Source organism: Pseudophryne corroboree, chromosome 3, assembly GCF_028390025.1.
Source record: "Pseudophryne corroboree isolate aPseCor3 chromosome 3, aPseCor3.hap2, whole genome shotgun sequence".
NCBI lineage: Eukaryota > Metazoa > Chordata > Amphibia > Anura > Myobatrachidae > Pseudophryne > Pseudophryne corroboree.
The window spans coordinates 626,998,598-627,011,507 of NC_086446.1; the positions used below are offsets into that span (position 1 = coordinate 626,998,598).

A 12,910-nucleotide genomic window follows, 5' to 3' on the forward strand; every position below is an offset into this window, starting at 1 on the left:
CGCTTACATGATTCTCCGCCCAGCGAAGAATTCTGGTGGCTTCCGCCATTGCCACTCTGCTCCTTGTGCCGCCTTGGCGGTTTACATGAGCTACTGCAGTGATGTTGTCTGACTGGATCAGAACTGGTCGATTGCGAAGTAAGATCTCCGCTTGACGTAGGGCGTTGTATATGGCCCTTAGTTCCAGGATGTTGATGTGAAGACAAGTCTCTTGACTTGAACAAAGTCCTTGGAAATTTCTTCCCTGTGTGACTGCTCCCCAACCTCGGAGGCTCGCGTCCGTGGTCACCAGGATCCAGTCCTGAATGCCGAACCTGCAGCCCTCTAGAAGGTGAGCACTGTTTAGCCACCACAGGAGAGATACTCTGGCCCTGGGGGACAGGGTGATCCGCTGATGCAGGTGTAGATGAGACCCGGACCATTTGTCCAATAGGTCCCATTGGAAGGTCCTTGCATGGAATCTGCCGTATGGAATGGCTTCGTATGTTGCCACCATCTTTCCCAGAACTTGAGTGTAATGATGTACTGACACTTGTTTTGGTTTCAACAGGTTCATGACTAGAGTCATGAGTTCCTGCGCTTTTTCCGTTGGAAGAAAAACCCTCTTCTGGTCTGTGTCCAGAATCATGCCCAAGAAGGGCAGACGAGTTGTAGGATTCAGCTGCGACTTTGGAATATTGAGAATCCAGCCGTATCGCTGTAACACATTCAGTGAAAGGGATACGCTGTTCAGCAACTTATCCCGTGATCTCGCTTTTATGAGGAGATCGTCCAAGTACGGGATAATTGTGACACCCTGCTTGCGTAGGAGCACCATCATTTCCGCCATTACCTTGCTGAAAATTCTCGGGGCCGTGGAAAGCCCAAACGGCAACGTCTGAAATTGGTAATGACAATCCTGTACCGCAAATCTCAGGTACGCCTGATGAGGAGGATATATGGGAACATGCAGGTATGCATCCTTTATGTCCAGAGATACCAAAAAATCTCCCCCTTCTAGGCTGGCGATGACCGCCCTGAGCGATTCCATCTTGAACTTGAACCGTTTTAAGTAAAGGTTCAGGGATTTTAAATTTAAAATGGGTCTGACCGAACTGTCCGGTTTCGGGACCACAAACAAAGTTGAGTAGTACCCCTGCCCTCTTTGAAGCAGGGGAACCTCTACCACCACTTGTTGAAGACACAATTTGTGAATCGCATGTAACGCTATCTCCCTTTCCAGGGGGTGTTTCGGTAGGGCCGATTTGAAAAACCGGCGAGGAGGCACCTCTTCGAATTCCAGCTTGTAACCCTGGGAAACAATTTCTATTGCCCATGGATCCACCTGTGAGTGGACCCAGACGTGGCTGAACAGTCGAAGACGTGCCCCCACAGGAGCGGACTCCCTCAGGGGAGCCCCAGCGTCATGCGGTGGATTTTGCAGAGGCCGGGGAGGACTTCTGTTCCTGGGAACTAGCTGTGTTGTGCAGCTTCTTCCCTCTGCCCTTACCTCTGGCAAGAAAGGACCATCCACGTGCTCTCTTGCTTTTATTGGAACGAAAGGACTGCATTTGATAATGAGGCGCTTTCTTAGATTGTGTGGGAATATATGGCAAAAAATTTGATTTACCTGCCGTAGCCGTGGAGACGAGGTCCGAGAGTCCCTCTCCAAACAATTCCTCACCCTTGTAAGGCAACAACTCCATATGTCTCTTGGAGTCGGCATCACCAGTCCACTGTCGGGTCCATAAGACACGCCTAGCAGAAATAGACATAGTGTTTATCCTGGAACCCAGTAAACTAATGTCTCTTTGAGCATCCCTCATATACAAGACAGCATCTTTTATATGCCCTAGGGTCAGTAAAATAGTATCCTTATCAAGAGTCTCAATATCAGTTGATAAGGAATCTGTCCATGCTGCTACAGCACTACAAACCCAGGCCGACGCAATAGCCGGTCTGAGTAACGTACCAGAATGTGTGTAAATGGACTTCAAGGTAACCTCCTGCTTGCGGTCAGCAGGATCCTTGAGGGTAGCCGTATCTTGGGATGGAAGCGCTATCTTTTTTGATAAGCGCGTCAAGGCCTTGTCCACCCTAGGGGAGGATTCCCACCGTATCCTGTCCTGCGACGGGAAAGGATACGCTGTTAGGATCCTTTTGGGAATCTGCAGTTTTTTGTCTGGAGTTTCCCACGCCTTTTCACATAATTCGTTCAGCTCATGTGAGGAGGGAAAGGAGACCTCAGGTTTCTTTCCCTTATACATGTGTACCCTCGTGTCAGGGACAGGGGGTTCCTCAGTGATATGCAACACATCTTTTATTGCGATAATCATATATCGAATACATTTAGCCACCTTTGGCTGTAATTTTGTATCATCGTAATCGACACTGGAGTCTGAATCCGTGTCGGTATCTGTGTCAACTATTTGGGATAGTGGGCGCTTCTGAGACCCCGAAGGTCCCGGCGACATAGGGACAGGCATGGGTTGACTCCCTGACTGTGCCCCAGCTTCGGCTTTGTCTAGCCTTTTGTGCAATAAATTAACATTTGCACTTAAAACATTCCACATATCCATCCAGTCCGGCGTCGGCACCGCAGACGGAGACCTAACATTCATAAACGCCCCCTCCTCCTTAGGTGAGCCCTCAACCTCAGACATGTCGACACACAAGTACCGACACACCACACATACACAGGGAAGCTCTTTTCTGAAGACAGGTTCCCCACCAGGCCCTTTGGAGAGAGAGTATGCCAGCACACACCCCAGCGCTATATGACCCTGGAAAAATAAGATTTTACACATACCGGTAAATCTATTTCTCGTAGTCCGTAGAGGATGCTGGGGACTCCGTAAGGACCATGGGGAATAGACGGGCTCCGCAGGAGACATGGGCACTTTAAGAAAGACTTTGGATTCTGGGTGTGCACTGGCTCCTCCCTCTATGCCCCTCCTCCAGACCTCAGTTAGGGAAACTGTGCCCAGAGGAGATGGACAGTACGAGGAAAAGATTTTGTTAATCCAAGGCATACCAGCCACACCAATCACACCGTATAACTTGTGATAAACTACCCAGTTAACAGTATGAACAACAACATAGCCTTGGTTCAACCGATTAACCAACACATAACCCTTATGTCAGCAATAACTATATACAAGTCTTGCAGAAGTAGTCCGCACTTGGGACGGGCGCCCAACATCCTCTACGGACTACGAGAAATAGATTTACCGTTAAGTCTATTAAGTCTAAGAAAATCTTATTTTCTCTAACGTCCTAGAGGATGCTGGGGACTCCGTAAGGACCATGGGGATTATACCAAAGCTCCCAAATGGGCGGGAGAGTGCGGATGACTCTGCAGCACCGATTGAGCAAACAGGAGGTCCTCCTCAGCCAGGGTATCAAACTTATAGAACTTTGCAAAGGTGTTTGACCCCGATCAAGTAGCTGCTCGGCACAACTGTAATGCCGAGACCCCTCGGGCAGCCGCCCAAGAGCCCACCTTCCTAGTGGAATGGGCCTTAACCGATTTAGGCAATGGCAATCCTGCCGTAGAATGTGCCTGCTGAATCGTGTTACAGATCCAGCGAGCAATAGTCTGCTTTGAAGCAGGAACGCCAACCTTGTTGGCTGCATACAGGACAAATAGTGCTTCTGTTTTTCTGACTCTAGCCGTTTTGGCCACGTAAATTTTCAAAGCCCTGACCACATCCAGGGACTCGGAATCCTCCAAGTAACGCGTAGCCACAGGCACAACAATAGGTTGATTCATATGAAAGGATGAAACCACTTTAGGTAGGAATTGAGGACGAGTCCGCAATTCCGCCCTATCCACATGAAAAACCAGATAGGGGCTTTTATGTGATAAAGCCGCCAATTCCGAGACTCGCCTAGCCGAAGCCAAGGCTAGCAACATGACCACCTTCCAAGTGAGATATTTTTACTCCACCGTTTTGAGTGGTTCAAACCAATGTGACTTAAGGAAACTTAACACCACGTTAAGATCCCAAGGCGCCACCGGAGGTACAAAAGGAGGCTGAATATGCAGCACTCCCTTCACAAATGTCTGTACTTCAGGAAGAGAAGCCAATTCTTTTTGAAAGAAAATGGATAAGGCCAAAATTTGAACCTTTATGGACCCTAACTTTAGGCCCAAATTCACTCCTGTATGAAGGAAGTGAAGGAGACGGCCCAAATGAAAAACTCCTCCGTAGGAGCAGTCCTGGCCTCACACCAAGAAACATATTTTCGCCATATACGGTGATAATGTTTCAATGTCACGTCCTTCCTAGCCTTGATCAGGATAGGAATGACTTCCTCCGGAATACCTTTTTCTGCTAGGATCCGGCGTTCAACCGCCATGCCGTCAAACGCAGCCGCGGTAAGTCTTGGTACAGACAGGGCCCCTGCTGCAGCAGGTCCTGCCTTAGAGGAAGAGGCCACGGATCTTCTGTGAGCAACTCTTGCAGATCCGGATACCAAGTCCTTCGTGGCCAATCTGGAACAATGAGGATTGTTTTCACCCTTCTTTGTCTTATTATTCTCAACACCTTGGGTATGAGAGGCAGAGGAGGGAACACATAGGCCGATCTGAACACCCATGGTGTCACCAAAGCGTCTACCGCTACCGCCTGAGGGTCTCTTGACCTGGCTCAATACCTCTTTAGCTTCTTGTTGAGCCGGGACGCCATCATGTCTATCTGAGGCAGTCCCCACCGACCTGCGATCTGTGCGAAGACATCCTGATGAAGTCCCCACTCTCCCGGATGCAGGTCGTGTCTGCTGAGGAAGTCCGCTTCCCAGTTGTCCACCCCCGGGATGAACACTGCTGACAGTGCTATAAACATGACATTCCGCCCAGCAAAGAATCCTGGTGGCCTCTGTCATGGCCACTCTGCTCCTTGTGACGCCTTGGCGGTTTACATGAGCCACTGCCGTGACATTGTCCGACTGAACCAGAACAGGTTTGTCCCGAAGTAATGCCTCCGCTTGACGTAGGGCGTTGTATATGGCCCTCAACTCCAGGACATTGATGTGGAGACAAGTCTCTAGACTTGACCAGAGACCTTGAACATTTCTTCCCAAAGTGACTGCACCCCAACCTCGGAGGCTTGCATCCGTGGTCACCAGGATCCAGTCCTGAATGCCGAACCTGCGACCCTCTAAGACGTGTGCACTGTGTAGCCACCACAGGAGAGACACCCTGGCTCTGGGAGACAAGGTGATCTTTTGATACATCTGTAGATGAGACCCGGACCACTTGTCCAGTATGTCCCAATGAAAAGTCCTCGCATGGAACCTGCCGAAGGAATGGCCTCGTAAGATGCCACCATCTTCCCCAGGACTCGAGTACAGTGATGCACTGAAACCTTTTTTGGCTTCAACAGGACCTTGACCAGAGTCATGAGCTCCTGAGCCTTTTCCATCGGAAGAAAAACCTTTTTCTGTTCTGTGTCCAGAATCAGGCCCAAAAAGGTCAGACGCGTTGTAGGAACCAGCTGGGACTTCGGAATAGTGAGAATCCAGCCGTGCTGCTGCAACGTTCTCACAGACAGTGACACACTGTTCAGTAACTTCTCTCGGGATCTCGCCTTTATGAGGAGATCGTCCAAGTATGAGATAATTGTGACACCCTGCTTGCGCAGGAGCACCAACATTTCCGCCATTATCTTGGTGAAAATTCTCGGGGCCGTGGAAAGCCCAAACGGCAACGTCTGAAATTGGTAATGACAGTCCTGTACCGCAAATCTCAGGAACACCTGGTGAGGAGGAAAAATCGGAACATGAAGCTATGCATCCTTTATGTCCAGGGAAACCATCCAATCCCCCCCCCCCCTCCAGGCTGGCGATGACTGCTCTGAGCGATTCCATCTTGAACTTGAACTTTTTTAAGTACGGGTTCAGGGATTTTAGATTCAAAATGGGTCTGACCGAACCGTCCGGTTTCGGGACCACAAACAGGGTTGAGTAATACCCCTTTCCTTGCTGGAGAAGAGGAACCCTGACTATCACCTGCTGAAGATACAATTTTTGAATTGCAGATAACACCAACTCCCTCTCTGACGGAGAAGCCGGCAGAGCCGATTTGAAAAACCGTCGAGGAGGCATCTCTTCGATTTCTAGCCTGTATCCCTGAGAAACAATCTCTATTGCCCAGGGATCCACCTGTGAGCGAACCCAGACGTGGCTGAAAACTCAAAGACGTGCCCCAACCTGAGCCGACTCCCCCAGGGGAGCCCCAGCGTCATGCAGTGGATTTTGCAGACGGAGGGGAGGTCTTCTGGTCCTGGGAACTAGCTGTGTGCAGCTTTTTTCCCTTGCCTTTACCTCTGGTAAGAAAGGACGATCCCCGTACCTTCTTGCTTTTATTTGAACGAAAGGACTGCATTTGATAATGCGGCGCCTTCTTAGTATGTTGTGGGGGAACATAAGGTAAAAAATTCGATTTACCAGCTGTAGCAGTAGAGACCAGGTCCGAGAGGCCTTCTCCAAACAACTCCTCCCCCTTGTACGGCAACGACTCCATATGCCGCTTTGAGTCGGCATCCCCCGTCCACTGTCGGATCCACAACAGTCGCCTAGCAGAAACAGACATAGCATTTATTCTGGAGCTCAGTAAACAAATGTCTCTTTGTGCATCCCTCATATATAATGCAGCATCCTTGATATGCGCTAGGGGCATTAGAATGGTATCCTTATCTAGGGCATCAATCTCATTAGATAAGGAATCAGTCCATGCTGCGACAGCACTACAAACCCAGGCCGATGACATCGCCGGTCTAACAATAGTACCGGAATGGGTGTAAACGTACTTCATGGTAACTTCCTGCTTACGATCAGCAGGATCTTTGAGGGTAGCCGTATCCTGAGAAGGCAGTGCCACCTTCTTGGATAAGCGTGTCAACGCCTTGTCTACTTTAGCCGAAGATTCCCATCGTATCCTATCCTTTTGTGGGAAGGGATACGCCATAAGAATCCTTTTGGGAACTTGTAATCTCCTGTCTGGAGATTCCCAAGTCATTTCGCACAATTCGCTTAGCTCAAATGAGGACGGAAAAGTGACCTCAGGTTTTTTCTCTTTATACATGTGCACCCTCGTGTCTGGGACAGGGGGTTCCTCAGTGATATGCAAAACCTCTTTAATCGCAACAATCATGCAATGAATACCTTTAGCCATTTTTGGCTGTAATTTTGCATCCTCATAGTCGACACTAGAATCTGAATCTGTGTCGGTATCTGTGTCAGTGATCTGGGATAATGTGCGTTTCTGAGACCCAGAAGGTCCCGGTGCCACTGGGATCTGACAACCTGACTGATCCCTAGCCTCAGTCTTGTCTAATCTCTTATGCAATAAATTTACATTAGCATTCAAGACATTCCACATATCCACCCAGTCCGGTGTTGGCGGTGCCGACTGCGACCCGACATTCATGCACTCCCCCTCCTCCTTAGGCGAGCCTTCATCGTCAAACATGTCGACACGCGCGTACCGACACACTCCCACACACACAGGGAATCTCTTTTCTGAAGACAGGATCCCCCTTAGGCCCTTTGGAGAGACAGAGAGAGAGTATGCCAGCACACACCCCAGCGCTATATGACCCAGGAGAAAAACACAGTATGTTTACCCAGTAGCGCTGTAGTATATATATTTGCCAATTATGTGCCCCCCCCCTATACTTTAAAACCCTTCTGTCACCGTGTGTCAAGCGGTGCTGTGAAGAAAAAATGGCGCTGGTGAGTGCTGAGGGAGAAGCCCCGCCCCCTCGGCGGCGGGCTTCTGTCCCGCTCAAAGTTTGTAAAATATGGCGGGGGCTCTTTTATATACATGTACAGTGCCCACCTGTACACGTATATAGGTTATTTTGCCATAGGAGAGGTATTTATTGCTGCCCAGGGCGCCCCCCCTGCGCCCTGCACCCTTACAGTGACCGGAGTGTGTGAGGTGTAATGGAGCAATGGCGCACAGCTGCCGTGCTGTGCGTTTCCTCAGTGAAGCACCCGAAGGCTTCTGCCGCCTTAGAAGTCTTCTTTCTTCGTTTCTTCCGGCTCTGTGAGGAGAACGGCGGCGCGGCTCTGGGATGAACGCCCAGGACGAACCTGTGTTCCACTCCCTCTGGAGCTAATGGTGTCTAGTAGCCGAGAAGCAGAGCCTATCATTTAAGTAGGTCTGCTCCTCTCTCCTCAGTCCCTCGATGCAGGGAGCCTGTTGCCAGCAGTGCTCCCTGATAATAAGAAAAAATCCTAACAAAAATGCTTTCTTAGCAGGGAACTCAGGAGAGCTCCCTGCAGTGCACCCATCTTCCTCTGGGCACAGTCTAAAACTAAAACTGAGGTCTGGAGGAGGGGCATAGAGGGAGGAGCCAGTGCACACCCAGAATCCAAAGTCTTTCTTAAAGTGCCCATGTCTCCTGCGGAGCCTGTCTATTCCCCATGGTCCTTACGGAGTCCCCAGCATCCTCTAGGACGTTAGAGAAAAACATGGTATGTTAACCCAGTAGCGCTGTTTTGTGTATATGCGCCAATTATGTGCCCCCCCTCTACTTTAAAACCCTCTGTCACCGTGTGTCAAGCAGGGGAGAGTCCGGGGAGCTTCCTCTCAGCGGTGCTGTGGAGAAAAATGGCGCTGGTGAGTACTGAGGGAGAAGCCCCGTCCCCTAGGCAGCGGGCTTCTGTCCCGCTCAAATTTTTCAATACATGGCGGGGGCTCTTTATATACATGTACAGTGCCCAGCTGTACATGTATATATCTATCTTTGCCATAAGAGAGTTTTATATTGCTGCCCATGGCGCCCCCCCCTGCGCCATGCACCCTTACAGTGACCGAAGTGTGTGAGGTGAAGGGGAGCAATGGCGCACAGCTGCAGTGCTGTGCATTACCTCAGTGAAGATCCAAATGTCTTCTGCCGCCTCAGATGGTCTTTTCCTCACATACTCACCCGGCTTCTTTCTTCCGGCTCTGCGAGGAGGACGGCGGCGCGGCTCTGGGACGGACGGCGAGGGTGAGACCTGCGTACCGATCCCTCTGGAGCTAATGGTGTCCAGTAGCCTAAGAAACAGAGCCCTGAAACTCAGAGAAGTGGGTCTGTTTCTCTCTCCTCAGTCCCTCGATGCAGGGAGTCTGTTGCCAGCAGGCTCCCTGAAAATAAAAAAACCTAACAAAAATGCTTTCTTACAGGAAACTCAGGAGAGCTCCTGAAATGCACCCAGTCTCCACTGGGCACAGTATCAAACGGAGGTCTGGAGGAGGGCCAAAGAGGGAGGAGCCAGTGCACACCCAGAGTCAAAGTCTTTCTTAAAGTGCCCATGTCTCCGGCGGAGCCCGTCTATCCCCATGGTCCTTACGGAGTTCCAGCATCCTCTAGGACGTTAGAGAAAAGATGATTCCTCACACTCCTCTGACACCTTATCAGGAATATGCAGAACATCTCTGATAGCCTCTATAAGAGCCTCTATCCCCTGTGACAGAGCTGCATCCTCCCCCTTCTGAGTCCACCTTCCCTCCTACATGTCTGACCAGTCAGCGTCAGAGTCAGACTGGAGGATATGGGCCAGAGATCGCTTTTGCGGACAAATGGGAGGGGATTGAGCCGCTGTTTTGGGGACTGAGTCTCTGTTCATAAACTCATCTACAGTCTGTTTTAAGTATTGCGTCTCTTTCTCATTGCGGGACAATTTTGTAGAAAGAGTGGAGATCATTCCTTTAAGAGCATTAACCCACTCTGGTTCAGCCCCGCTATTCTGTGAACCCTGAGTACCCAGTAGTGAGCCTCGTGGTGAAGAGGAACACTCCGCTGTACAAGAAACACACTCTTTGCCTGACATAATGTAATGTGACAGCACAAACACACACAGGAAAAGGTTAAGCACAAGTAACCCACAAAGAGCCCTTCAGGGAGACAAAGAGTTATTTGGAGCCAGCCCCCATCGCACCCTTACCGCAAAAGCCAAGCTTAGCAGAGTCGCAGACGAAGTACGCTGATATGGGACTTAGTACACTAATAGTTGCTCCCCACCTGCTATGACCCCCTGGTACTGCTGAAGTCATTTGGAGTCACACTGGAGGAGCTGGGCATCCCTGTCAGTCAGTGTCTGCAGAGGGAAAATGGCGCTGGTGAGCTGCTGGATCCTCTCAGTGAAGCCCCGCCCCTTCAATGGCGCGCGGTCTTCCCGCTTTTTTTTTATACTGGCCGAGGTAATTTTTGTGCTTAAAATGGAGCAGAACCATTTTAAGGCTGTGTTTTGCCAGTTTGGCTACTGTGTACAGTGTACCGAGACGCAGTTGTGCACTGTGTCTGGAGACGCATTTCGTCCCGTTTAAAAGCAGTGCATCTCCGTACCCTCGTGCCCCCATAATGGCCGGCTCAGTACTCACTACTCTTCACTCTTCTTTTTCAGTTAGGGGTGGCGGCGTGCTGCGGGAATGTACGCTCGCCGTGGTGGGGATTGCGAATAGGTCCCTCTGGAGCTAAGTGTCCTGTCAGCGGGGAACAGGACCATTAACCCGTAAAGAGGTTGGGCCGTTACCACCACCACCCCTTCCAAGTCCCACGAAGCAGGCAAGCTGGTGCCAACCAGCCTTGCCTGATAATAACAAATATAGAAAATAAATGCAGAAAACTCTTCAGGAGCTTACTTCAGCGTGACCGGTTCCTCCGGGCACATTTTCTAAACAGAGTCTGGTAGGAGGGGCATAGAGGGAGGAGTCAGCCCACACTATCAAACTCTTAAGGTGCCCATGGCTCCTAGTGGACCCGTCTATACCCCATGGTACTAAATGGACCCCAGTATCCTCTAGGACGCAAGAGAAATCAGAAACTCCCTTGCGAAGAACGGGTAGAACAGCTAGTGTTTTAATAAAAATGCAAGTGGTCCCCTGCAAATGAAAGTCACTGACTGCTCCATTCGATTGTACCCATATAAAAGTATTTGTGAAACTCATGCCTTGGCCATAGAAAATGATACCACAGGTTGAGGGAGATGTCAGCTATAGGACGAGTCTAACAAATTGGCATTTCTGAATGATAAAAATTAATCAGTTTTTATAAGAAAATACTTTTCCACATAATAAAATAATTATTGGCATCAGGAATGTTCAGTTTAACAAATCGTTAATGTGCAGGAAAACAGAAATGGATCTACGTATAGGTAAATTAAACCAACCTTTAAGATATCTTGTTTTTCTGGGATTTCACATTGCTGGTAGTCTCGGTGGTTAGGCAGTTTCTCCACAAACAACCTGCAACAACACAATGTACATTTCACATCCTCAGTCAGGAAATGATGAAGCAGTACAGCTGGGTACACAATACAAAGATATAACATTCATTCGAGCGACGAACGATATATCGGTAGCAGATCAGTGGGGGTGTACACCTGATATGTGTGTAAATTACGTAGTTCACAGACATATCGTGAGGGCATCTCCATTTCTGTATGGCGACCCACCGACTGCCCGTACACTGCATGCAGGAACTGCAGACAATGACACAACTGGGATGGCAAATTGAAATGCCCAACCAGTTGTGATGTCTGAGCCAACATAACGAGCAGCCGATTGGCAAGTGTGTACAGCTTACCTAACCAGGCGCTCGGTCATCTGCTTTATCTTTCCAGTGTACACCCAGCCTAAGAGACTAAAACAGGGCACTGCTAATTCCTCACGCTATAAACTTGTTGTAGAGAACAAAGGCATTTTCAAGGTTCCCTTCATCCAAATACACAGAAGCCATTCTCTCCATCTCTACTCCAGACCGGAAGTAGCGCCTGGGCGTGATGTCATCATTGATGGTGATGTTACAGCCCAGTTTGCTTAGGGCACGGACACGCTCCTCTGGGCTTAGTGATACATCGGTGTGATCTGGCATAGCCACAAGTTTCTTCTGCAAACAGACACACACGAAAAGCAAGTGGTTAAGGAAGGTACAAAATGAATGGAAAGACTATTGAATTTGGCTTTTATGGATAGACGGGAATCTTCCAAGTGTGTCAGAACTGAAAAGGGTACGATCAGTATGACGCTTCTCTGCACTTGGTGACAAGATGCCATGTTCTGCCCACGCTTTTGTTAAAGGACTGTCAACCTTTCAAACCGTGGTTCAGCGATTTTCTAAGTCACTGAACGAAAATGTAAAAAAAAAAATCTAAAATGTTGACACAGCCAAATAAAGAGCTTGCTTAGAAATATCCAGTTATGCAATCAGGCTTTTTAAGAATTAAAACTGCAGTCTAAAGGTGAAAGTCTAAGTTACCCCTACACGGAGAGATGCTGTCACTTGGCATTCAAACTAAGCAACAAAAACATGAGGCCCAATAATGCTTCACACATTTACCCAGTTAGACCATTTTGCTGGAAAACACACACATATATATACACACATATATTAGCCCAGTTAGTCCGCCCTGCTGGTAACCACACCCACACCGGCCCAGTTAGTCTGCTCTGCTGGTAACCACACACAAACACACACTGGCCAAGTTAGTCCGCCCTGCTGGTAACCACACCGGCCCAGTTAGTCTGCTCTGCTGGTAAAGACACACACACACCTGTTAGTCCTCCCTGCTGGTAACCACACACAAACACTGGCCCAGTTAGTCTGCCCTGCTGGTAAAGACACACACACACCCACACTGGCCCAGTTAATCCACCTTGCTGGTAACCACACACATTGGCCCTGTTAGTCCCATCTGCTAAAAACCAAGATAACCAAACACTCTGCCTCAGTAGAAAATCATTAGCTACCATCTACGGGTATGCTGGTCTGACAAGGTCTAAACAGTCACTTCACACATCCAAATAGCTGCTGTATGGGTAGCTTCAACTACTCTACTTAATAAAATTGACCATGACGTTTTAAAAAGCAGCATCAATTACATTACTTCAGCTGGTAAAAAAATGATTTAAAAAAATATTTAAAAAAATAAAATAAAA

General features: G+C 49.0%; 1 protein-coding gene across 4 annotated transcripts in view; it reads right to left on the reverse strand.

Annotated features, from left to right (window-relative positions):
* STAMBPL1 (STAM binding protein like 1) overlaps positions 1-12,910 on the reverse strand; it is a 217,025-nt gene that overhangs the window by 69,558 nt on the left and 134,557 nt on the right. For all 4 annotated transcript variants that reach the window (XM_063961699.1, XM_063961698.1, XM_063961696.1 and 1 more), the window contains exons 3-4: positions 11,644-11,861; positions 11,143-11,218 (exon numbers count right to left, since the gene is read on the reverse strand). In XM_063961699.1, coding sequence (XP_063817769.1) covers positions 11,143-11,218; positions 11,644-11,861 — 294 coding nt within the window. The remainder of the gene's footprint in view (positions 1-11,142; positions 11,219-11,643; positions 11,862-12,910) is intronic.